Source organism: Macaca fascicularis, chromosome 17, assembly GCF_037993035.2.
Source record: "Macaca fascicularis isolate 582-1 chromosome 17, T2T-MFA8v1.1".
Classification (NCBI taxonomy): domain Eukaryota; kingdom Metazoa; phylum Chordata; class Mammalia; order Primates; family Cercopithecidae; genus Macaca; species Macaca fascicularis.
Window position 1 is genome coordinate 25,202,383 of NC_088391.1, and position 27,849 is coordinate 25,230,231.

Here is a 27,849-nt window from a genome sequence, read left to right on the forward strand (position 1 = left end):
CACCTAAGTTTTCAATATGCCTTCCTCACTAAGCTTAATCACTTCTAGCTCTTGATTTAAAGTAAGAGACTCTTCCTTTTTACTTGAACACTTAGAGGCCACTACATGTAGGGTTATTAGTTGCCTAATTTCAATAACATCTCAGGGAACTGAGAGGGAATCGTTGTGTGTCAGGGAATAGAGAGGCCCAAGGAGATGGTGAGAGACAGGGGACTAGCCAGTCAGTAGGGCAGTCAGAACACACACATTTGCAGATAAAGTTCACTGTTTTATACGGGTGTAGTTCACGATGCCTCAAAACAATTACAATGGTAATGTTGACAATTACTGATCACAGTCCACCATAACAGATATAATAATGATGAAAAGGCTTGAAATATTTCAAGAATTACAGAGATACAAAGTGAACACATTATTAGAAAAGTGGCACTGATAGGCTTGTTTAATTCAGGGATGCCATAAACCTTCCATCTGTAAAAATACACAACATCTGCGAGGTTCAATAAAATTGGTGCACCTGTAATTTCTTTAGACAGAGTAATAGAGACAAATGAAAATAACGGCCCCACCTAAGAACCTTGGTAATTAAATTAACTCTTCCTAAACCAAAATGTCTTTTTCCAACCTTGTCACATACAGCTGCAGAACTCCAGTGCGTGCAGATCAGCTATTTATATAATCTTCCAGTATCCCTAGCTCTGTTGTTTCATGTCTTTAGATGAAAACAAAACAAAACAAAACACCAAGTTCAGATTTGTCTACATACTAAGTAACAGGTGAGTCCTATGCATACCATTTAGGGATAACCCAGGGAGAAAAACTGGAAAATAAAGGATCAGCCTGTGTAATATTCAAGTCCTCATAATACAAATGTTTTTACCATTTAAATGATAAACTACCTAGGAATAGGTGTTAAGAACCATTGCTCAGAGACTTCTTAGTCAAAATACCAAAATAAAAGTACAAAGAACCATTAGGGAAAACCAAAGGCTTTACTGATAGAATGTCAATCACCAAAAACATTTACATGTACTTTTCACAAACACACCTGCTGGACTGAGTAAAATATAGAGTATAGTTTAAAAAAACATACTTAAGAACTGTGAAGGCTCTAGTTAACCGTTCTCTTGCATGCCAAGAAAAACAATTAACAGAGTGGAAGAAAAAAGCAACATATGGAATAGGAAAAAATATTTTAAAATCTTATCTCTAATAAGGGTTTAATATCCAGAATATATAACAAACTCCTAGAACTTAACAGAAAAAAAACCAAATAACTCAATTAAAAAATGGGCAAAGAATTGGAAAGACATTTCTCCAAAGATAATATACAAATGGCCGACAAGCACATGAAAGGATGTTCAATATGACTAATCAGAGAAATACCAATCAAAACCTCAATGGGATAACACCTCACCTCAATGAGATAAACACACCTATTTGAATAGCGACTATAAAACAAACAAAAACAGAAAATAAGTGTTAGTGAAGGTATGGAGAAACTGGAACACTTGTGTACTGTTGGGAATGTACAACAGTGCAACTGCCATGGAAAACAGTATGGAGGTTTCTCAAAAAATTAAAAATAGAATTATCATATGATTCAGCAACTCTGCTTCTGGGTATATATACAAAAGAACTGAAAGCAGGGTCTCAAAGGGATTATTTACATATTCATTCTCATAGCAGCACTATCAACAACAGCCAGGATGTCAAAGAACCCAAGCATCCATCAAACAGATGAATGGATAAATAAAATGTGGCATATACATACAATGAAATATTATTCAGCCTTAAAAAGGATGGAAATCTTGTCACATGCCACAGCAAGAAGGAACCCCGAGGACATTCTGCTAAGTGAAATAAGCCTGTCAAAAAAGACAAACACTATGATTCCACTTATATGAGGTATCTGAAGCAGTTAAATTCACAGAAACAAAATTGGATGACAGTTACCAGGAGCTGGAAAAAAGTGAAAAGGGGGAGTTATTTTTTGATACATACAGAGTTTCAGATTTGCAAAATAAAAAAGTTCTGGAGAATTGTTTCACAATGTAAAAATACTTAACACTACTAAACTATAAACTTTAAAATGATGAAGATGGTACATTTTATGTTTTTTTACCACAGTAAAAAAATTCAAATATAAATTGTAAAAGTTAACGCTTACTGAATTATCCATGACTCATAATAGATATTATGGGAATTATTAAAATAAATATACACACTATTGTAAACAAAACTAAAATATCCAATATGCGAATGCCCAAAAGCTTCTGAAAAGTAAATATTCTATATTCTACAAAAGTTAATATTGTTAAAAACATACAATCCTACTTACCTTGGCTTGTCTCTCTTTTCTCTTTGTCTTTCAAAATCTCGTCCTCTGTCCTTTCCATCTCTTGTTTTTTCTTCTATCCTGTCTTTTACTTTGTATTTTTCTTTGTATTTTTTCCCCAGAGCAATATCTTCTGGGATAGGAGGGGGTGGACTAGGAGTACGTGGTCCTTTCTTTTTACTTTGGTTGCTTTTTGAATTTCTGAAGGTAACACAAAGCTATCATTAGAGGTTCAAATATGCCAAAAGGATGTTTTTTAAAGCCTTCTTAAAAACAGCAGTGTTCCTTTATATTACTTGCCCTTTATTATTTTGTACTCTACTAACCAATATCCAGAAGAAAAAAAAACAGAAATGGGTGAAGAATTTACTTAATACTTATTTTGTTAACACTGCTTATTATTATATAACTTTAAAGGGGGAGGTTTCTGAGAAAAGATAGAGGTTAAATAGGAAGACACTTTCAGAGAAGATACTAATACAATGACCGCTTAAACTATTTTTTTAAGACATAGAAAAGTAGACAAAGAAAGCAAAAATTACCTATAATTCTACTACTCAAGGAGAACTATTTTCAACATCTTGAATGTTTACATACTTTTGCCATATATCTTTCTCTGTCTACTCATTTAAAACTGGGTATTCAAATGCAAAAGAATGAAGCTAGACCTTTATATTGTACCAGATCAAAAATTAACTCAAAATAAAGACCTAAACATAAAAGCAAAAACTATAAAAATCCTAAAAGAAAATATAGAAGAAAAGCTTCATGACCTTGGACTTGGCAATGATTTCTTGGCTATGACACCAAAGGCACAGGTAACAACATAGCAAAAATAGACAAATGAGACTACATCAAATTTTAAAACTTTTCCATGTCAAAGGACACAACAAAGTGAAAAGGCAACTTATAGAATGGGAGAAAATATGTGCAAATCATATATATATATATGGTCACCACTATTTTCTCTCAACATTGGAAATGGGTAACTCTACGTGTGTGTGTGTGTGTGTGTTACACACATTCATGGAATATCCTATTACAATGTTTTGTAAAATTTTAAAATACTAAACATAGACATAGTGCAAGCATCTTTCTGTAACATAGAGTAGAGTCAGGTGGCTCATGCCTGTAATCCCATCACTTTGGGAGGCTGGGGGGGGGGGGGGGGGTGGATCACTTGAGGTCAGGAGTTCGAGACCAGCCTGGCCAACATGGTGAAATCCTATCTCTACTAAAAATACAAAAATTAGCCAGGCATGGTGGTGGGTGCCTGTAATCCCAGCTACTCAGGAGGCTGAGGCAGGAGAATCACTTGAACCCAGAAGACAGAGGTTGCAGTAAGCCAAGACTGCACCACCACACTCTATTCTGAGTGACAGAGTGAGACTCCATCTCAAAATAAAACTTTTTTTAAAAAGCAGATTTAGATAATCATTTTCATTGACTGTATAGCATTTCCTTGAAAAAAATGCTCCAAAACTTTTTAAAACAATTTCATAGTTCTTCAGGTGGCTTCCAGGTTTTCATCATTATTTAAAAAACACAATTACATCATCTACAAATGAAATACCAACCATTGTCAGTATATATTCATCATAAATCTTTGAATCTTGTTTAAGAAAATTTTACCATCTCTGAGGTCACAAAGATGGTCTCCTAAAATTTTGTAGTTTTGCCTTTCACATTTGTCTTTTATCTATTTGTAATTGATTTTTGGGTACAGACTTTGTTCTTTAAGTGCCTCTTTTTGGCAATTTAAGTAATTTTAAGTAAGTGGTATAACTTTGATCCCATACACATTCAACACTGGCTGTCTTTGCCTCTTAACAACAGTTTTATTGAATATAGCATTTTCATGTCAAAATCCTTTTACCTCAGAGCTCTAGTTAAAATATTTTGTAACATTTAACGTTGCAGGTAAGAAGTCCAAAGAAAATAAAATTTTTTACTATTCAGGTAAACTGGTTTTTCTGTTGGCATGCTTATGAACATTATCCCCTGAAAATTACTCACTGGAAAAAGATTTTCACTAAGTCCAGGTATTTTTAAAAAACCTTTTCCAGCACTAAATGGACTGTTTCAATCTGAAACTTCAAACTTTTTACTCTATTTCTTCTACTTTCATTTCGTAACTTTTCCTCATGACCCAAATCTCTGCAGTTCTCTTTATTATACAGTTACTGTATCTCTTGGATCTCTCCTCCATGTTAGATTTCTGTCATTTCCATTTTTCCTGCTTTTCCAGGATCTTAACTCTGTCTTTATATTCAGTAATTTTTAATGTAGTATTCATTTTGCTAATTCTAAATTTGGCAATTTCATTGTTCTGCTATTTTTCGATTTCTTCTCTTTTTTTGGAGACGGTGTCTCGCTCTGTTGCCCAGGCTGGAGTGCAGTGGCACGATCACGGCTCACTGCAGCCTCGACCTCCAGGGCTCAAGTGATCCTCATGCCTTAGCCCCCTGAGTAGCTAAGAGTACAGTTGCATGCCACCACACCTGGCTAATTTTTGTATTTTTGTAGAGATAGGGTTTCACCATGTTGTCCAGGCTGGTCTCAAACTCTTGGGCTCAAGTGATCTGCCCACCTCAGACCACTGCACCTGTCCTATTCTGTTATTTTCCATTTGAACTCTTTTCTCTTTTAAAATATTGTTGTTCAGGCTGGGCGTGTTGGCTGATGCTTGTAATCCCAGCACTTTGAAAGGCCGAGCAGGTGGATTGTGAGGAGGTCAGCAGTTCGAGACCAGCCTGACCAACATGGTGAACCCGCCTCTACTAAAAATACAAAAATTAGCCAGGTGTGGTGGCACAAGCCTGTAATCCCAGCTACTCAGGAGGCTGAGGCAGGAGAACCACTTGAACCCGAGAGGCAGAGGTTGCAGTGAGCCGACTGCACACCAGCCTGGTGACAGAGTGAGACTCTGTCTCAAAAAAAAAAAAAAAAAGTTGTTCAACCTGGCACCAACCAGATCGATAAACTGGCTCATCTGATCTGGTAGCCCCCACGGAGGAACTGACTCAGCACAAGAAGACAGCTTCAACTCCCTATGATTTCATCTCCGACTTGACCAATCAGCACTCCCAGCTCACTGGCTTCCCCCAGTCTCCCTGCCACCCCGCCACCAAGTTGTCCTTTAAAACTCTGATCACCGAATGCTCAGGGAGACTGATTTAATAATGAAACTCCAGTCTTCTGCAAAAATATAAAATAAAATAAAAATACAGTTGTTCAGTTTTTTTTCCCATGATCAACTGCTTTTGTCCTCTAAACACAATATCCTCACAAATTGCGCTAAACTTATAAACGAATTTATACTTTGAGTTTGTTCCTGTTTACTGTATTAACGTTTCCATGTAAGCCATCTGCTCAGAGTGTTCAGTCTGGTACTAGGTTTGTAAGTAGCCCTTTTCATACATATGGTGAGTTTTCACTATCTACTAATTTCACTATCTACTGATATTTATAAATGAGGACCCTAAGCCTAAATCCTAGAACTTATTTCCTATCATGCTGAATTCTCAAGTCCGAAGAGTTCTTAGTTTATATATACATATATATATCATGTATACATATATACACGATAGTATCTACCTCAAAATTGCTGGCAATATTTTAAAAGCACTTGACTCATAGTGAGCATTCAGAAAATGTAGCTTTCTTAGTCCTCATCCCTGTGTCTTATTATCGCTGATAGAGTTAACCATGTAAACAAGTAGGAAATTACTAAAATATGATGACTAAATCTATTTTTCATCCTTGTCTTCTGCCAACAACCATATTAGTCACATATCTCATTGCATATTCATGAGATGACTCAATCTTCTTATGCACCCTAACAGATATGTGATAAATATCTTGTATTTCTGGATATTTTTCTACTTTAAAGATAAAAACGAATCAATAATTGGCATCTGTATCAAAATTATCTTTTAAAATTCATGATTAAACAACAAAGGAATTCATGACACAAACTATTTTTACGTTATCACCTGTGACAGACTAGCAGAGTGTTTACCAAACTTTTCTTCTGAGCACAGTGGTAAACCATACTATCTACACTTTGTTGAAATTAAGCATGGCCAAGTGGCCAAGATCTGGCCAAAGGAATGTGAGTGGAAATGATGTATACCACCACTTCCAGGCCCAAATCTCAAAGGACTCTGATATGCTAGGCAATTGCAAACTATAGAGCTAAATAACCGTACTACTCAGTTTCCATTTTTCTTTGTACATTCCATTCTTTGGTTTCCTTGAAAACCCAAGAAAGTGGAATCATGCTCAGAAGGAGCCGGGGTTACTCAATCTCCATGTATAGGACAGCCACCTGTCAATAAGGAACACTCATTTTGACTTGATGTGAGAAATAACCTTCTGTTGTGTTAAATCACTGACATTTTGGGACTTAGCTATAATCACAACCCAGATTATTCTAATATATTTACGAAAGTACAGAATTTCTTCACATTACCATCAAAATTATATGTGGTTAGAAAACACAATTACGTTATAGTGCTTTCCGACTGAAGAGGCCAAAACTGGTTTTGTGTATTCTGAAATCAACAAGATCTTCAACATTTAAAAAGTCAACTCATTGCTATTCCAGTGCCACAGAGCCTACTTCCGACTTGTGGCAAAGAGCCCATCGGTCTACTTTTATCAGTTTTTAATCCTTTCTCTCTTCAAAACTATTGTTTTAGATTAGCTTTTGACATACTTAATATTCTCTGTACAAAGAGCTATAAAGAAAAATTCACCTAATAAAAACTAAGATTAAAAGTGCAGATGGACAGAACAGGTAATATATTTATGATTTTAGATTATACCGTATCTCACATATCAGGACAAATCTTCCTATCAGACTATATCTCAAAATAAATGTCAAACAAAGAAAAGTGCCAGCTTTCAGGGAAAAGTGTAAGTTTTAATTTGTCAGTAATTATATCTTTCCATTCAATATGATAATCTAGTGAGACCAAGAAGTTTGTTTACCTGATTGTCACACCTCAGGTGGCTGACACTGGTTGAAATACTCCACTGAGTTTTAACTGAAATTCTAATCCTTACATGTGCTTAGTATGTTCTTAGTTGATAGCATGATCCAGCAATAAAATTAAAAGATGATTACTTGACACACTCTAGGCAATGTAAATTGCATAGCTAAAGAAATGGTATACTCAAAAAAAAAAAAAAAAAAAAAAAAAAAAAGAAATGCTATACTCAATTCAGTATTTTTTTTTTTTTTTTTTTTTTTTGAGACGGAGTCTCGCTGTGTCTCCCAGGCTGGAGTGCAGTGGCGTGATCTCGGCTCACTGCAAGCTCCGCCTCCCGGGTTCACGCCATTCTCCCGCCTCAGCCTCCCAAGTAGCTGAGACTACAGGCGCCCGCCACCACGCCCGGCTAGTTTTTTGTATTTTTAGTAGAGACGGGGTTTCACCATGTTAGCCAGGATAGTCTCGATCTCCTGACCTCGTGATCCACCCGCCTCGGCCTCCCAAAGTGCTGGGATTACAGGCTTGAGCCACGGCGCCCGGCCTCAATTCAGTATTTTCTTTGTATTTTTAATACACTGTTTTTCCAGGTCCTTTTGCTTTTATTATTAAATTAATGGTGCACCTTAAAGTCAACAACACAGTAGAATACAAGAAATACAGTAATTAAAAGAGTGCGAGTGATTATTTATGACAAATATTTATAATAGGATGAGTTACTAATAAAGTAGTAAAAGACTATATGTAAAAGATGAAACTAACCCTTTGTCTAAATAGTTATCAAAACTTTCTAAGAAAAGATTAAGTTTCAAATATTCTATAAACAGAACAGATAAGAAAAGGAAAAAAGGGCATTTCTAGTCTGCAGTTTATCAGTGAAATGAATAGAATTGAGGGAAAGTTACATAAATGGTTAGCCAAGAGAATAAGAGCAAGTGGAGTGGATGCTATCATTCTCTGTTCATTCAACTTCTTCAATATCCCTTTGCAGTATTTACTGAGTTACATGAACAAAGAAGAGGATCAACTCAACTTTACTGAGTGCCTTATTATAACGCAAAGTTCTATGCCAAGTAGGCACTATGAGAAGACAGAACTATGAACAATCAAGATCCCAATCTTCAAGGAGCTTAAATTTAATAAAGGTTGTAAAACATAAGTCACAGCTGAAATATAATGCAACAGGCAATTAATATCAACAGGGAGGTACAAGCAAAATCTGATAGGTACATAAAGGGAACAGAACTTATGTTCCATAAAGAGAAATGCGAAAACTTAGAATTTGAGCTAGAGATTGAAGAATTGAGAGTAGAAGGGGTTAGGTAGGAGGAAGCTGGACAAAAACTACTGACAAGAAAGAAAAGACCAAAGTGTAAATGTCATTCTAACGAATCCGAATTTCACTGTACAGAATGAAAAACCACTGAGTTTTACAATGGTATAATAAATTAATTGGAATTGTCCTTTTAAGATTTCTCTGACAGCATCTATAAAATAAATGGGTTGAGGCAGCTGAATGAGAATGTTTACGTGTGTGTGGGGCAGAAACTAAATAAACTCAATATAGTTAATAGGATGATATAATAATCTAGGCAAAAAGTTAAGTAGAGTCTGAAATAGGGTTAGTCTCTAGAAACTACAAGGAGGGAGATAAATATGAGTTTCATTACAGGTTCAAATAGGGCTTGTTAACTGATTAAATATTAGGTAGAAGATATTTTTAGTTCATTTTTTTATAAGATAAAACTAGGGTATGGACTTTAATTAAAATAAAATATAAATAGTTCAGAGTGACATTAAATGAAAATGTATCTTCTCCTTATTCTTAGTCCCTGAATATAATCGTTTCTATTTTTACTTCTTCAGCTGGCTTCTACAGTAATTCTAATTTATAAAGAATTCAATCTCTTGATAACATATACAGAGACAAAAATTTGTGTATAATTTATAGCAGTTTAAAAATAGGAAATAACATAAATGTTCAACAGAAGAGTAGACAAATTTATAATATAAATACCAAGATGAATGAACTAAGGTTATATGTATCAATATAGATAAATACAAAAATGTTAAGTGAAAAAGCAATGTGTAGAAGGTTATGATATATCCGTATTACAATTAAATAGATGAAAGCAATACTATACATTGCAAAACACATATTAAAGTATAAACACATGCACAAGTATCATAAACACCAGATTTAAGAGAGGAACAGGAAATGTATCTTTTATTTTTATTTCTTAAAAAATAAAAAGCTCTGAAGCATATGAGGATGTTATACAAATACTTGTTTTATTGTTCTCTATAACTGTCTTTTTAATTGCAACATTTCAAACTTCCTTTTAGAACAAAAAAGCTTACATTAAATATAAAATGTATTAAAACTACCCTTCTATAACCTACTAATTCTTTTTAGTATCATTTCAGAAAAAGCTATTTTCTTCTGATACTATTTATCATCCTACTGACCTCTGCTGGTCCAACAGGGGAGAAGATACTGCAGATGTCTTCCTATCTTTCTTGCTAGCTGAAGACGATTTCGGGCTTGATTTTCGCTTCGGAGATTTGCTAGACTTTCTTAGAGAAGGTGATGGGGACAATTTTGATCTAACCACTTCTGGTGAAACCTTTAAAAAATTCAGTAAGTCAATTCAGAAATTCCTCCACTTATGGTACAACAAGGCTTACAGTATTTTAGAATCACACCAAACTTCAGATTAAAATTAAATATTATTGCTGGGTGCAGTGGTTCACACCTGTAATCCCAATTTCTCGGGAGGCTGAGGTGAAAGGATTGCTTGAGGTGAGGAGTTTGAGATCAGCCTGGGTAACATAAAAAAAACCTTATCTCTTATACAAAAAAAAAAAAAGCCAGGCATGGAACGTGCCTGTGGACACAGCTATTAGGGAGGCTGAGATGGGCAGATCCCTCGAGCCCAGGAGTTCAAGGCTGCAGTGAGTGCCACTGCACTCCAGCCTGGGTAACAGAGAAAGATCTCATCCCTACAAAAAAAGTTTGAAATAAAAATAATAAATTACAATAGCCACTATCTGTTGATATTAGTCTGACTCCTGAATCCATGATTTTAAGCAATATAACTGTTCTAACATATACCAGTTTCAATTAAGTAAATTAAATTCAAAATCATAAAAATTCAAAATCTCCTCAGAAAAATCATAAATTATATTTAAAATAACTGTATCTTCACTTTTCAGAAAAGAAACAAGGTATTCTAGAAATAGCATGGACCTGAAACAGACCTATGTAGATTCAAACCCCATGTTACATTAGCTGGTGACTCTAGGCAACAAACTCTCAGCTTTGCTCACCTATTCAATAACACAAATATTTGATACTTATCTAACAGAATAACGTGAAGATTAAATGAATATATATGGAGCAGTACATATACAGTGGGTTGATCAATATATCAGTATGCTAGTATAATTTAAGATGTAGCAAGAAGCTGCATTATCTGATCAATATAAATGCTGCTATTAAGTACTAATATATTTATTGCAATAAATAGCATACCTCCTTTTTAATGATAATTTCTTCTCTCTTCTCCATGTTTTCTTGCTCCAGCTTCATTAATTCCCTCTGTATCTTCTGACGCTTCATTTCCAATGATAATTCATGAACATAATCATAATTAATATCTCCATTGTCAGAATCTTTAAAATAAAATTGCATTACTGTTATAAACTAGCATAATTATCTATGCCAAAAATCATACAGACTTTTTTCAACTAATTTCTTATGCAAATCTAAATGGCAGAGTCTTTCATCAGAATGACATACTTCTAAAAGATAAAAGAAATAGATACCATTTCTATAAAGGATTAAAATCACCATGGTTGATTTCTTTAAGAAAAGCCAAATATTTTTAAAGTTTCTGGGTTTTCTGGAAATAGTTTTGGGTTGGTTGCAAGTTGGGTTTTTTTGTTAGGAGATGGAATTTTAAAAGACAAAAGGCGCTCAGTTGCATTTCTAAGTCTTAAAGATACCAAAACCTTCAATATTTCATGCTGTATATGATGTGACTCATTACCTCCTTGATTTTCCTAAAGACACACTACTAAAATACATCATTCAAAGTGAGGTTATATTACATGTGCAACATTGCTTCTATAGGCTTGTCAGTTTTAAAATTTGTGAGACAACTGATTAACATCAAAAACTAAAGTAATATTAGTACTAATGTGTACATAAACTAATTTTTAAGGATTTATAACATTTTCTTCACAAGTTTGTACTATTTCCTTAGATCACAACCATCCATCTCAATGGATCTGATGCCATATTTCTATTTCCATTTAATATTTTCTGATAAAAAGCTATGAAGATTGGTTAAAAAATCAAAAAGGAAGAGTGGTGTGCAGATCTATTTCATTAAAATATGTAGAAGTTACTGGCACTAGCACCCAGCTCTATCACCCTCATCTGCCAGAAATGCCCAGGAGCCTAGAGGTGGGAATTTCATTGACCACGTTGGATTTGACTGATCACAAACTGAGGTGCCTTCTCAAGCTATACTTCTAGCACTTTAGATCATGTCTTAACTTTGGGTAAAGAAATAAAATGAAGAACTAAAAAACAACAAACATAAGAAGTCCTACTTGACTGCTTAAAACCCAAGAAAATGAACATTGCTGTTATATATTGCTCAAATGCATTAGAATGACAACTATTCATCATTCATGCTTGGGGACTGAGAGGGTAACCATATATATTCACTCCCTTTGTGACTAAGCTTGATATACTACTCATCTTATGTTGAAGAACGATGACAATTTCTCAGCAAATATATGAAATAGGCTAAATCATGTTTTTCAGTCAGAAAGCAATTACTAAATAATTAAGGGCAAGTAGTTTTCACTAGATAAAATGAAGATACTGAATTTAATTAAGTGAATACTAGCTATCTCCAGTTATTATTTTGTCCTCTATTGAGATACTTTACATCAGTCAATAATAGGAGTCAATGATCTAGTTTGATTATGTTCTTAAATTCAATAAAATTTCATAACCAAATGCCCAGGTAAAACAAAAGAAAGAGTAGTTAATAGAGAAGAATGATTAACAGTGTTTCTGAAGGTACTGTGTTATCAATAACGCACTGCCAATCTAATAATTCGCAACTGGAAATATCACCAATACAGAACACATAAAAACCAGCTTTCAGTTCTCAATCTTCAACTATCCAACCAAGGGGGAGAGGCCTGAGCAGTTAAAATATATGTCTAAGTCAGTCGGGCGCAGTGGCTCACGCCTGTAATCTCAGCACTTTGGGAGGCCGAGGAAGGCAGATCATCAGGTTAAGAGATCGAGAGCATCCTGGCCAACATGGTGAAACCCTGTCTTTACTAGAAATACAAAAATTAGCTGGGCATGTTGGTGGGCGCCCGTAGTCCCAGCTTCTCAGGAGTCAGAGGCAGGAGAATCGCTTGAACCCGGAGGTGGAGGTTGCAGTGAGCTGACATCGCGCCACTGCACTCCAGCCTGGCGACAGAGCAAGGCTCCATCTCAAAAAAAAAAAAAAGTCTAGTCAATGTAGTAAACATAACTAATATAGTTTGCTCAGAACAAAAGCTCTCAGGTCTTTATTCTGAAGGTGCTTATTTTATGCATATAATAAAAACTCAGATGTTTTCCTAACCTGTAAGAGATGGACTACAAGACAGGCACATTGCAACTGACAGTATTTTGACAGCAAAAGAAAAAACAGGAAGTACAAAATCCAGGATGGAATTCAAAAACAAGAGTCTGAAGCAAGTTAATACATTTAGAAAATGTCTCTCATGTAGCTTCAGGTTATCATTAAAATTTTGCCTTATAAAAATTGATTCACATAAATGATTCTAAGTCATCAGAAAAATATTAAGTATAATTAGAATGGTATATTTAACAAGGTAGATATTTTTAAGAATATACAACAGAAAAATATATGCAACACAAAAGAAAAGGTTAAGATTCTTTCTATATAAAGAATTCTTACTAATTAACAGAACAGGCAAAGGATATTACAAGGCAATTCACAAAGAGAAAGAAATGAAGAAAGTATATACATATTTTTTCATGTATTTAGGAGCCTTTTTTTCTAATTATAATATTAATTGTTGGTAAAGGTACAAATAAAGGACATACTCATTCTCTGGTGGTAGCAATGTAAACTAGCACATCTATCTTGTAAAATTATTTGTCAATATGGGTAAAAGACTTAAGAACATCAATACCCTTTAATACAGCAACTTCTAGTAATTTATTGTATAAAAATAATCATAGATATATGAAAGGTTTATGTGTAAGGATTAAAAACTATAAATATTTGTGAATTGCCTTGTTATACCATTCGAATTATATTTAACCTTTTTCCAATGAATTAGAATCATTTATGCGTATCAGTTTTTAAAAGGCAATTGTAGCAATAACCTCAAGCTGTCTGAGACGTTTTCTAAATTTATTAATCGATTTCAGACACTTGTTTTTGAATTCCATTCTATATTTTGTACTTTCTATCTTTATGATACATTCTCATTTACTTTAGCAAGTCTTAAATAATTCTGAATACGCAGAGTAAAATATGAAATTTCCCTTATATTCCTCCTACGGCCATCCTTACTCCAGTGATAGCACTACTAACAGTTTAGTGTCATATGCATGAAAATAATGCCTTACATTTTTCCCTTTAACATTCAACACTGCCTTATAAACAAGGTCTTTCCAAGTCATAGAGTTCAACTATCTTCATTTTAACGCCTGCAAAGCATTTCATTAATATGATCATACTTTATCATAGCTTACTTAAAGGGTTTCCTTCTTAAAGACAGATGAACTGTTTTCAATGTTTCGATGTTAAAAACAAGACTTAGATGAACATTTTGATATATACTTTGGTTCTACTTTGGTTCGAGTACAAGTATTTTTCTATGACATTATTTCTCAGACTACATTGCTGGACTGAAAATAACTGTATTTCTATTTCTAGTATCACCAAACTGTACTCCAAACTGCTTTACCAATGTAAACCCCCACTTGAAAACATTAATATTCTTCATTTCTGCCAAACTGATGGGTGAATAATCCTATCTCTTTATTTTCATCAATATTTCCCTGCAGTAAGATTGAGCATTTATTGGCCATTTCTTTCTCTCCTGTGAGTTACCTATACGATACATATATATTTTTACTCATTTTTTAACTAGGCTGTCTTTTTCTTATGTATTTGTAGAAACTCATTATGTCTATATAGTGTCTTTATTAATGCTTACACATGTTACACGTGTCAAGTATTTTCTTTTAGCCTTTCATCTGTTTTTAACTTCTGCATTTTGTTACCCAGAAACTCCCAGTTTTATGTAATCAAATGTTTGTGACTTCTGGGTTTTATGCCCTATTTAAGGAGGATGTACTAACCTCCAAGATTACCAAAATACTTTCACACATTCTACTGCAATGATACTTCTGCTTTTTATGTTACTTCATTAGTCCTTAAGAACACATGCTGAGCAAATACAAGAAGTTTAAGGAACCAAATAAAAACCACAGACTTCGGAGTGGGGACTGGAAGTATAGAGAGCAACCAGATAATCAAAAGTTTTACAGGCATAGTTGGAATTTGTACTTGCTCCTTAAGGCAATGGGAAATTAGGGAATTTGAAACAGGAAAATAAAATGAACATTCAATTTAATCTTTTAAAAGACTGTTCTGCAATTCATAGAGTGGGAGAAAATACTCACAATATATTTATATATCTGATAAAAATCTCATATCCAGAAAACATAGATTCCTCTAATTAACAACAACAACAACAACAAAACAGGTAACACAATAGAAGAATGGCAAACATTTGGAATAGACACTTCACAAAATAGGGTGTATGATGGTCAGTGAACATGTGAAAAAGTTTTCAACTTCATTAGGAAAATGCAAACTAAAACCACAGTAAGATACCACTACAAAATTTTAGAATAGCTACGATGAAAAAGGCAAAAATACCATATGGGTAACTAGTACAACCATTTTTGATTTGAAACTATCTACTAAAGAGGAACATATACATACTCAATGGCCCAGAAATTCCACTTTGAACCATAAACTCAAGAGGAATGGGTATGTGTCTGTACATGTTTACCAAAAAATATGTTTAAGAATAGTAACAGCACCTTGTTATACATAATAGCACCAAACTGGGAATTACTTAAATGTTCATCAACAGTAGACTAAATTATGGCACGTTCATACAAAAAAACACTATATAGCAATAAGAACTAATGAATGATATGTGAAATAAAGTACAATCTCAGATAATGCTGTTAACAAAAGAAGGTAGGCACAAAAAGAGTACATGCTGTCAATTCTATTTATATAGAGCTCAAACAGACAAAACTAATCAATGGTGCTAGAAATCAGGACAGCAGTTACCTTTGGGAGGTGAGGGTAAGGAGCAGTGACTAGAAGAAAACACAAGGAGACTATGGGAAAATAGTAATTTACTACTTACTGATCTGAGTGATGGTTTTACAAATGCGTTCAGTTTGTGAAAATCCAATGGTTTGGACACATGTGTATTCCTCTGAACATATAGTATACTTCAGTAAAAAAACTTTTTAAGAAAGATTATTCTTGCTTTAAAGTGGAGAATAAATTAGGAGACAAAACTATAAGCAAGGGATGGGATTAGGAGGTTATTTTGGTAAAATAAATTTATAGACAATAAACAAATACCTTAAGAACGAGAATGTTAGTAGTAAATCAAGAGAAACAGATGGTTTTCAATGGTATTTGGTACATAAAACTATCTGGTAAATGCCTGCGTGGAGGGAAAGAAGGAGTGTCAGTGATGACTCTCAGGACTGTTGGTATCTGGTAGGAAAAGTGATGCCCTTAAGATACATAACTCAGATGGAGATGCCCAGTTGGTCAATGCTAAATTGAGAGCTCCAGATTTTGGAGTCACTACACATACGATGTTAATGAAGCACTGGGAGCATGATTTCATCTAGAAGAAAAAATTAAAAGTGAGAAAAGAAGATGGGTAGGCAATAGGAAAACCACCAAGTTTGCAAAGCTGTTCTTATAGACAAGTGATTCTCAGAGGGGGTCTGAGGATAGTGGGGAGGTCCCTGAGACAATTTCAGGAGTTCTACAAAATCAAACTACTTCTATAACACTATATTGTTTGCCTGGTGTACTCATTCTCCCATGAGTAGATAGTGAAGTTTTCCAGAATATGTGATGTGGTTAACAGGTGGAATGTAGAAGCAGGTAAGAAAATCTACCTATCAACTATAAAGCCAGACATTAAAACAATTTGCAAAATGATGCAAAACACTGCCACCTCCTCACAATTATTATTTTTTACTTTGCAAAATAGTTATTTTTCATAATAGCGTATATTGGATTTTTATATGTCATTGTTAAATTAATGAATAAATAAATATTTTAAAATTTTCTCAGGTTCATAATATGAAGTTATGGAAACATAAAATACACAAAGACAAAAGTTATTTGGGGGTTCTGACAAAGCATATAAAAGTGGCCTAAAAACCAGAAAGTTTATAAATATACCAATTTCTTCTGAACCCAGCTAAAACTGTTATTCTGGTTAGAATGACAATGCAGAAGGTAAGTCTATGAAATTTCCAGTTTAGTCTCACTATCTGGGGACTGGGGCACCTAACTCAATGCTTTTCAATATTCCCTCAACAGATACTTTCAAATCACAGAGATACACAATGGTCAAAACCTGTGCATTTCAATCAAGGGAAAGCATAAGAAATTCCTATTAAAGACATTTACACTCACCTTTTAGAAGAATTTCCTATATAAAAGGCTCTTGAAGTAAAATCACTGTTAAGTGCAAATCCTTGGGAATCAACATTTAAGGGGCAGACAGAATACAGGGAGTCTCTATGTAAGACTGAAGGGCTTGAACAGGAAGATAGAAAACTGAAGAGTGGTAAATAGAAGCCAAAAGAGTCTTTTTCAAGAAAACAGGAGCTCTTGATGTGTCAAATGCTGTAGAATGGTTGTTTAAGATAGAAACAAGTACTTCTCCATTTATTCAGCAAAGAGGAGGTCATTAGTGACTTTCAAAAGCAGTTTTAGTGGAGAGTTGGGTCAGAAAACTGAATAATAAGTATCAGGTGAAACAGTACCAAGTAGAAATAGTAAGGTACAGAACTGTTTTAAGAATTTAGTTGTTAAGTGGGGATAAGCAGGATAGCGACTAACAGTAATATAGGGAGGAGTGTATCATAAATGAACAAGATTGCTGAGGTGGGAGGAAATTAGATCTACAACACAAAGGAATTATTCATCAACCTTATACAGCAGGAAGGAGGCCATTTACACAGCATAAGAGGGAAGCAAAAAAGTTTAGGCAAGAATAAAAAATTAATTTGAAGGTGTGGTAGGAGGAAGTTGAGGGAATTCCTAAAGATTTCCATCATTTCTGCTTAGTAGATAGCAAAAAAGAGAAATGAAAGCATAGATTTATGGAGAAGGTTTGACATACCTACTATGAAGAAAAATAACAGACTTGGGCTTTTCTGAACCTTTTATATTTTCAACAATTATTAATTATTGTAACAACAATAGAAAAAAACTTAAAGATAAGAAGTATCAAATACATTTTAAAATGTTTTTTATGCAAAAAAAGTAAAATGAAAAGAAAGGATGCTTGGCTGTGTTAAGAGGTAATCCCTTAGTATTTAGGAAAAGTTAGGTCTCCAAACTTGAACAGTCATGGTTTATAATATTTTATTTAAATATACTAATTAGTTGGTGAAACCCTGTCTCTACTAAAAAATACAAAAAACTAGCCAGGTGAGGTGGCGGGCGCCTGTAGTCCCAGTTACTCGGGAGGCTGAGGCGGGAGAATGGCGTGAACCCGGAAGGCGGAGCTTGCTGTGAGCTGAGATCCGGCCACTGCACTCCAGCCTGGGCGACAGAGCGAGACTCTTGTCTCAAAAAAAAAAAAAAAAAAATATATATATATATATATACACACACACACACACACACACACAAATTAGTCAACTAAAATGGGAAAGTATAGCTGCCTTTATTGCTATTTTATAGAAGTGGTATTACGTTGGATTATGACATCCTGAGTAACCATAAACAAGTTTCCTATTTTTTCTTAGAAGCAATTTTTTAACAGCACTGTCCAGAGATGGAACAGGTTTCCTTTGAGTACTGATGTAACAATTACCAGAAAAATGTATTTATAATACTTTACAAGTGTTAGTCTATTAAGTCTTTAGAGCTAATTCTGAAATATAGTAGTTAATATCTTAGTCTTGTAGCTTCTCAGTTCTCTGTCATAAGGACTCGACTTGGCCCCGGTAACTCAAAAGCAGCCACAGACAGTACGTAACCAAACGGATGGACATGGCTGTGTTCCAATAAAACTTTATGTGCAAAAACCAGTGACTGGCCCACACACTCTAGTTTTCTAATCCCTGGTCTAAGTTTCCAGCTTCTCACTGAAAAAGTCGCTAAATTCTTAAGATCTTTAGTTTTGTCATCTGTAAGTAGAGTAACAAAACTATTGAGATAATAAGACAATTATATAAATTACATTAAATTGTCCACCCCCATTCAATGCATTTAACAAATACAAGTTTTCTTTCTCTGTGTTTGGTAATACGACGTTATGGTACCCATCTTTCAGAACATCAAAGAGGTGGAGAAAACATTCAAGGAGTGGAAAATAAATGCTTATTTGTTAAGATGATGACTCAAAAATGACTTTGCTCCCACCTCAGCTTCCCAAGTAGCTGGGATCACAGGCATGCACCACCGTGTCAGGCTAATTTTTTTGTTATTTTTTTGTAGAGATGGGGTCTTTGTTGCCCACACTGGTCTCAAACTCCTGGGCTAAAGTGGTACTCCAGCCTTAGCCTCCCAAAGTGCTGAGATAATAGGCAGGAGGATTGCTTGACTCCAAGAGGCTAAGCTGCAGTGAGCCATGATCATACCACCATCCTCCAGCCTGGATGACAGAGTGAGACCATGCCTCAAGAAAAAAAAATTTTGGGTAATTTTTTATTAATAAATCCAGGTCTCTGTCTCCATCTGATTTTGATTTCTTCTGAAAGATACAAATCAAACATTTCTTGGAAATAACTTTCCTAAGTCCTTAAGATTTAAAAATCTCATTTATAATATTTTATGTAAAACAAATTTAGATTTCCTTTTAAGCTTAGTGTTAGGAATTTTTAAATTTACATATGCAATACAATCCTGAAGGGCTGTAATGCTGCACAATAAAGTTCTAGAGGAAAAACTAGGAAGGGAAAATTAAAATATGCAATGCAAACCACTTTCCCTGCCTTTGTACAGCTACTATATGCCAGTTTTTGCCTTATAATTCAGTAAGATAAAAACATGTCAATAAGATGATTCTGAAACAAGAGGGAGATCACAGTTGAAAGGTGTTCTGAAGCCCACAAAAACTCTACAAAGTAAATAATCAAGAATTCGTCATTTAAACCAAGATTCTGAAACTCACCATCTCTATTAGTTTCCCATTCTACATTTTCTTCTTCACTTTCCGGAGTTCTCTCCTTAGTGATTTTTATGTCTTCCTTTTCCCTATGTCTCCCTCTTGAAGATTCTTTCTAAAAAAGTACATACATACATTCAGATTACTATATTTTTAAAAATTATATGAGGTAGTTTATTGTAATAGAGAACATTTTAATTTCATTTATCTGTTTCATCAAAGAATCAGGTTTGTAAATAGTCACTTATCTACTAAGTAGAGAAAGTGACAAGTTCTAGTTGAGCACCACAATGAAAAGATTATACTCCAACTATTTTACTAAAGAACAAAAACTTTGCTAAAGAACAAAAACTAAAAGAGATATAGACTACACTATATCTATTTTACTGAAGAACAAAAACTTTAAATATTAAAGAGTAGCTAAGATGTGAAAATATGCAATGCAAATCTAATACTTTAACAAGCTTGTGACATTCAGCTACATACTAAGTTTCCATGTGAAAATCACTGGGGAAAAGACAGTTTAAAATGAATAAAATACAATGGAAGGATTTGTAAGTGATTATATTTTAAAATGACAAAAAAGGGATAAGCCATTCATCACAGACTTCTAAAAATAACTGATCTAGGACTTGTCATATATTCAAGTAATTGCCATTTTCCTAGACACCTAGGGATAAATCCAAACTCATTTAATAGTATTACAAAGGTTTACAAAAAGATATTTTACCCATTTTGATGAAACCAAATGGTACCTAAAACAGTCAGCAAATTAGTCCTCACTACTGCTGCTAAAAAACAGGTTTTACATTTTATTCCAGGTATAAAACCAGCTCACAAAAAAGGACAAAATTAATTCAGATTATAAAAGTCAATTAAATGTCCTATTACATAAGAACTCCAAATCATATTTTACTAGGTGGTGAGAAAATAAAAGTAACCAGTGTTATGTAATTGTTATCTTCCAGCACAGTAAAAGTCTTACTTTTACTAACATTGTAAATACTATGAAAGACACATATACACAAGGATATTAAGTGCTCAAATTTCTTTCTGAGCATTACTAATCATAAAATTTGGCTGCTTAAAACACAAATTAATTTCTCTTTGTAGTTTTCTTTTTAAAGAACTCTAGTATAAATAACTGCCTCTAAATTCTACATATTTAGGCATGAAGTCATATTGTAAATATTACTGACAAAATTTGTATTTGATTGCTGGTAAGACAACAGAGGCTGACGAAAATAATTTGTAAGTTATATGAGAGTAAAACCTGCCGTGAAAAAAATGGTAAAGAGTCAAGAAAATAGAAATGGGCCTTTACTTGCACAGAAGACAAAAGGAAGAAATATAATTTATTTTTACTCTTAAAAAATTCTGTGGAACATCAGTGAAGAACTATCCTACATCCCAAACAATTTTTGAATGTTCTATGGATTAAACTCACTATAAATAGACATTACTGAATAACTATGCCAAAAATATTTAATAGGAGGTTATCTCCAAATTATTAAATAACATATTCTGTGCTTTTTGTCCACTTAAAAGTATGTGAAATCCAACTGCAAGTCTAGCTAAAAAGGGTGCCACAGCAGTAGTGCTAGTGCTGCAAAATAAATCTATAAATTTGTAACATTATTTTTTATCAGATTTAGAGCCAGAAATGTTGTATCAATAAATGTCATTAATAATGATATATGTAAATATTTCATATTTACCCTAAACATTAAAATTAAATTTTTTGAATTGTCCATGTTTTTCAACATGGACTAGCATCATGTTTTCTGATGCTACTCCCAGAGATCATATATAACTTCTATTAGGTACCAGGGACTGAATGCACGCTTAAACAGGTGATGGAATTTCAAGTTCTTACTTCAAATCATAATACAGGAAATTACTTTGGTAACATTTATTAAGAAGGTCTAGCGCATTTAAAAAACATCTTATTTCTTAACTTTCTCCACTTCAACAATGTGTATACTTGTTTAGGTATGTTATTCCTTTTATCAAATAAAGTTATTTCCCGTTTTCTCTTACATTCAAATAAAGAGGGTATAGTATTACTTGTCCAACATAGTGTAGCACGGTCTACTATTCCACCTTGCTGTATTTCTTGAACAGAATGGCTTCTCATCTTCTCTTAAATCCAAACATATTAATTAAAAATATAACCTATTGATTACTATGTGTTCTAAATTAGTCATCCTGGAACATCAAAGGGTTGAAATACTTGAAGAGCTACAGTATTTTAGCCAAAACCCTTGGGACCAGATATTCTAGAGTTTAGATTTTTTTTTTTTTTTTTTTTTTTTTTTTTGCATTTCAAAGCATATTAAGTAGTACTCTTGTTCCAGTGGAGTTTGGAACAGTAGCCTGTGACCAAACATACTAACATTTTTGCAGCAAAACACAGAAATTCACCACTTTTACAAAAACCGTAATTAAATTTATTTCAATTAAGACCAGGCCTTGCTCCCACATGTCTGTGCCTTAGGAAAAATGTTTGGTTTTAAGTTTCTTGAATTTCAGAAATGTAACACATGATTTTAGATGTTTATATTACTTTCATTTCCACTCTTATATGCACGTTTATTTCTTGAACATTATATGTGTGGGCAGATTATGTTTATCATCAATTTTAGATAAAAAGCAGGCATTACAAAGAATATGAAATAAAAAGGAAGTGTCAAGACTAAGAGAGTTCAGAACCATTATTAGTAACCAAGTTTAAAAATGGTTAGAAGCCTGTGTAAGTAATATAATCCAACCTCCTACTCTACGCAGAACAATTTTCCATAACATTTGTATAGCTATAGAAGCCCTCTATTAGAAGACTCTTGGGCACAAAAATCTTGGCTCTCTACTCTTGCACCCTTTTGTCCCATTTCCAGACAGTTCTAATTATTAGAAAATTATTTCTTATGCCCAGCGCATCTTTCTTAACCTCTCTAGAGGTTATACCTCTCTAGAATCTCTACTGATTGGGACTAGTTCTAACCTCTGGAATCATGCAAAACAAATCTAATACTTCTTTCATGTGCTAGACCTTTCCTCATCACTCTTTCATCTTCTCTGGGCATACTAATCTGCCAGTGTGCTTCAATGAAATATGATACCCCAAATTAATCTAGTCTTGTCAGAACAGCATAAAGCATACATCTTCCAACTCCCCTTAGAATTGAAATTATACTTGTATTAATGAAGTCTAACTTGTTTTTGCAGAGAAGAATGGAGCTTCAACTAAGAAACTATCATCTCCTAAACTATACAAATTTGAACTATTATTTCACATAAAATGAAGCCTATAAATAGGGTAAACTTCAGGCCTAAGTGACTTACTAATAGTGAAATCATCAAAGACCAAATATTCACTCTTGTTTTCATTTCTTACAGCTCCGCTATTCTTAATGTTGACTTCACATTAAGGTTTATTTCTTACCATAAGAAGCAGCAATCTGGGTCTCCTCAATGTATCTCTCCCACAAGCACAAAGAATTATTATTTCCTTCAGAGCAACCAGGCCAACTTCAGTCACATGGCCACCTCTGTATGAATAATTGCTATCAAGGTAATAGCCATGGGATCAACGGCTTAGGCCTGCTTCCTGAATCAACTGAACTAGCAAGGGGAATGGGATTATTATAACTGGATTTAACTAATCAAGGCCCAGCCATGAAAGTGGGATCAATTCCCCAAATCACAATGCTGATACAAAATGAAAAAATGGTGGAAGAGGTTCTGGGGAATCCAAAGCGATATGCATGACACTTCATACTGCACTTCACTTCCTCATGGTACAATGCCACACTTTTGATAACTTCAACGGCTATAACAAGACAGAATTTCCAACTTAATAAAAATTTCTCCTTTACTATTCACATTTCCGACCCTTCTTCTAGGGTCTTTTTCCATCTTCCTGATGTATATACTTTTAAACATTCTCTATTTTGTGAAGATCTGTTGGTAGTAAACACTCTCAATTTTATTTGAAAAAGGTATTTATTTTATTCTCATTATTGAAAGCCAGACTCTGGTACATACTTTCGGTTCACAGGTTTATCTCAGTACTTTGAAAATACTATTTCACTGCCTTTTAGCTTCCATTATTTGTTACTGATGCCATCCTGTTGCTTTTTTGCATGGGGATTTGTCTTTCTATATCTAGAGGTTTCTAGTATTTTCTCTATATCTCTGATGTTTTGCAGTTTCATTATAATATTCTATCTGTGATGTACTGCACATCTTGTATCTGTAGATTTATGGTTCATCAATGATGGAAAATTCTCAGCTACTATTTCTTAAAATGTTGCTTCTCCAACATTCTTTTTTGTTTTCCTTCTGGGTTTCCAATTAGATGCATATTGAATTTTCTAAGTATTTCCCCCATGTTTTTAAACCTTGTCAATACTTTCCATAACTTCTCTTTATGTGACGAATTCTGGAGAAATTCTTCAGCTGGCAACTATTGTCAGGTCAAGTCACTCTATTCCATACCAGTGCAATTAACTTTCTATGCCTAAAATCAACTCTACGTTTATCCCGAACAGTTTCTGAGCTTCCTATATAACCACACCTCCTATATAGGATTTACTTACATCTTTCCACAATTACTTGGAGAAATTTCCTTTGAAGTTAATATATAAAAATTATCTCAGAACGTTTAGTCAAAGAATGACTCAATTATTTGTATGTCAATAACATTCTCATCTGCCACTAATATTCACTTATAAACATCTATACAAATCTATCTATTACTAAAGTTATCATTCAAGTAATAATTCCATATTTATTATATTGACATCAGAGGATTTTAAACATTCAATGTTTTTCACAAAACTTTGTTTTCTTCTCCTATCATCCATCTATCTACCTATCTTATTGATCTTATCTATCTATCCTATCTATCCATCTATCTACTTGAGACAGGGTCTTGTTCTATGACCCAGGCTGAAGAGCAGTGGTGCAATCATGGCTCACTGCAGTCTTGACCTCTTGGGCTCAAGAAATCCTCCCGCCTCAGCTTCCCATAGCTGGAACTACTGGTACATACCATTATGCCCAGCTAATTAAAAAAATTTTTTTATTTGTAGAGACAGGGTCTCTCTATGTTGCCCAAGCTGGTCTTGAACTCCTGGGCTCAACCAATCCTCCTACCTCACTCTCCCAAAGTACTGGGATTACAGGTGTGATCCACGATACTAGGTCTAACCTCTTCTTTTATTTTAAAAGAATAATGCTATTCCAAATCCTACTGCTCTAAAAATAAACTTAGTTATAGAACACTAACATTACCAATGAATTTCTGGATTTTCTTTGGGCAGCTCTAGAATTAATGTTAATACCAATTTTTCTTCTCTGTCATTTAGTGCCATGTGGTATCTCAAAATTATTAACAAGTGAAGCAACTATTAATTTTAAAAAGATTAGGGTTTCCACCTTAATGTTTTCAAACCTTTATAATTGGACACATCTGATTAAAGCTAAAAAAAAAAAAACACTTTATTAATCTAGTAAAATGGTCCATTGTTGTGCTTTGGCCTGAACGTTAGCCCAACAGCCTGCTCAGTCTATACATAGTTTTAGAATATATATACACCTAATATTTTGAAATTTTGAAATTATTCACAGATCTGCAGTTCCAGTTCCTTTCAATATTACAGAAACAAAGACAGTATTTTAGTCCTATACTTAATGAAGCTGTAGTTTATTTTGTTTATACTAAAGAAAAATACCCAAATAGGATTATCAGAGATTCTTTTTATGAAGTGCTCATATAAATTAAATTAGCTCATCTCAGAAAAACCAAGAAATATACAGATAACCAAAATAATATCACTTCTAAAAAGTATGAAAAGAATTAAAGTGAAAAAGAAATAGTTATTAATACTTCTGTATCTATGTACCTAATAATACAGTAGTGAAGAGCAGAAACTATAGGAGATGGAGTAAAAGAGACGGAAACCTACTAATAAGATACTTTAACATAATGTTCTCAAACCAAAATAGATCAAATAGAGAAGGATCTTAAAAATATAGGATGCCCAAAGAATAGATGTTTTATATATATTTATAGAACCTAAAAACCAAGAACTAGAAAATATACCTTTTTTTTAAAGCATGGGTGGAAAACTGAGAAAAAGTGACTGTCTTAGGCTACAAAGAAAATCTCATCAAATTCAAAAATATGAAAAATAACATGAAAGTTACTTTTTAAAAATCAAAAGAAAACACACATAAACACATAAAAAACAAAAGACCCTTCAACCTGAAAATTTTAAAACATTCCATTAAACAATTCTTAGATAATGGCTGAAATCCAAATCTAGAGAGGAGAATTTCCTGAAAATAACTGTCAAAGTTTGACATATGAGATCCATGAGATTCAGCTAAAGCAGTTATCTGATGAGAACTTACCGCATTAAAGAACATAAATAAAAATGAAAACAAATGTTCAACAAATTCAACAACAAGAAAAAAATAAGCAACCAAAGAAGGAATTTAAAAACCCAGAAATAAATGTTAGAAAGCACAAAGAAGGAACTAATATACAAATGTAAAAGCTGATTCTCTGAAAATAAACCACTGGCTAACCTAAACAAGAAAAAAGGGAGAAAGCACAAATTCAAAATCCTAAATGATGAAGTAAAATAATCACATAAATGCTCAATTAGTCATGACTAAGAACAAAGCAAAATGAAAAAATAAAACTATGAGGTGTTTATTAATTTTTTTTTTTTTTTTTTGAGACAGGGTCTAGCTCTGTTATCCAGGCTGCGGTACAGTGGCGCAATCTTGGCTCACTGCAACCTCTGCTTCCTGGGCTCAAGCCATCCTCTCACCTCAGCCTCCCGGGTAGCTGGGACTACAGGCACACACCATTACACCCGGCTAATTTCTGTATGTTCTGTAGGGATGGGATTTTGCCATGTTGCCCAGGCTGATCTTGAATTCCTGAGCTCAAGCAATCTGCCTGCCTTGGCCCCCCAAAATACTGGGATTACAGGCATGAGCCACTGTGCCCGGTGAGATACTGTGTCTGATAAGATTTCTTTACATAACTCTATGCAAACAAGTTTGAAAACTTAGAAAAAAACCGGATAAAATTTCTAGAAAAATACTATTTGCCAAAACTGACTTTAACAGAATCAAAAGTCTACATCATTTTTCAAAGAAAAAATAAAGTCAGTTAAAGAACTCCTTCATAAAACACTACCACACCCAGTGGGTTTCGCAGGGGAATTTTACCAATCCTTTAAAGAGCAGAAAATCTAAATGCACTTAAAATATCCCAGAGTAAAGAACTGGGAATATTTTGTTATTATCTGTACTATAGATGAAGTAGTATAGTGCTGTTTCAAAGCAGACCTGAATTAGCTGTAAACGTCCATTGTAAACTCTAGGGTAACCACCAAAAAAAGTAGAAAAAAAAAGTATAATTGATATGCTAAAAAAGAATGAAGGAAGAATCACATAAATGCTCAATTAAAATCACAAATTTTTAACCAAAAAAGGCACAAAACGAGTGAGAACAAAAACAGGAACAAAGAACAATGGCAATGAAGAGAAAACAGTAATAAATCTTGTAGATATTACTTCAACTACATCAACAATCACTTTAAACATCAATGGTCTAAACATACCAATTAAAACATAGATATTCTCAGAGTGGATGAAAAAACAAGACCCAATGGTATGTTGTCTACAAGAAACCCACATATAAACACATATATTAATAGATTAAAAGTAATGAAGAAAGGTATACTATGCTAACACTAATCAAAAAAGAGTAGGAGTAGGTATATTAATTTCAGACAGTGTAGACTCTAGAGCAAGGTAAGTTATCAGAGACAAAGAGGAGCTCTAGAGCAAGGTAAGTTATCAGAGACAAAGAGGAGCATTGCACAATGATACAGAGGTCCATTCTCCAAAAACACATAACAATTCTTATGTCTATGACCCTACCATCAAAGCATCAAAATACCTGAGGCAAAAACTGAT

General features: G+C 33.8%; 1 protein-coding gene across 44 annotated transcripts in view; it reads right to left on the reverse strand.

Moving 5' to 3' along the window:
• ZC3H13 (zinc finger CCCH-type containing 13) overlaps window positions 1–27,849 on the reverse strand; it is a 96,828-nt gene that overhangs the window by 44,086 nt on the left and 24,893 nt on the right. For all 44 annotated transcript variants that reach the window (XM_074021968.1, XM_074021963.1, XM_005585806.5 and 41 more), the window contains 4 exons: window positions 19,855–19,963; window positions 10,868–11,007; window positions 9,802–9,959; window positions 2,342–2,539 (listed from right to left, as the gene is read on the reverse strand). In XM_074021968.1, coding sequence (XP_073878069.1) covers window positions 2,342–2,539; window positions 9,802–9,959; window positions 10,868–11,007; window positions 19,855–19,963 — 605 coding nt within the window. The remainder of the gene's footprint in view (window positions 1–2,341; window positions 2,540–9,801; window positions 9,960–10,867; window positions 11,008–19,854; window positions 19,964–27,849) is intronic.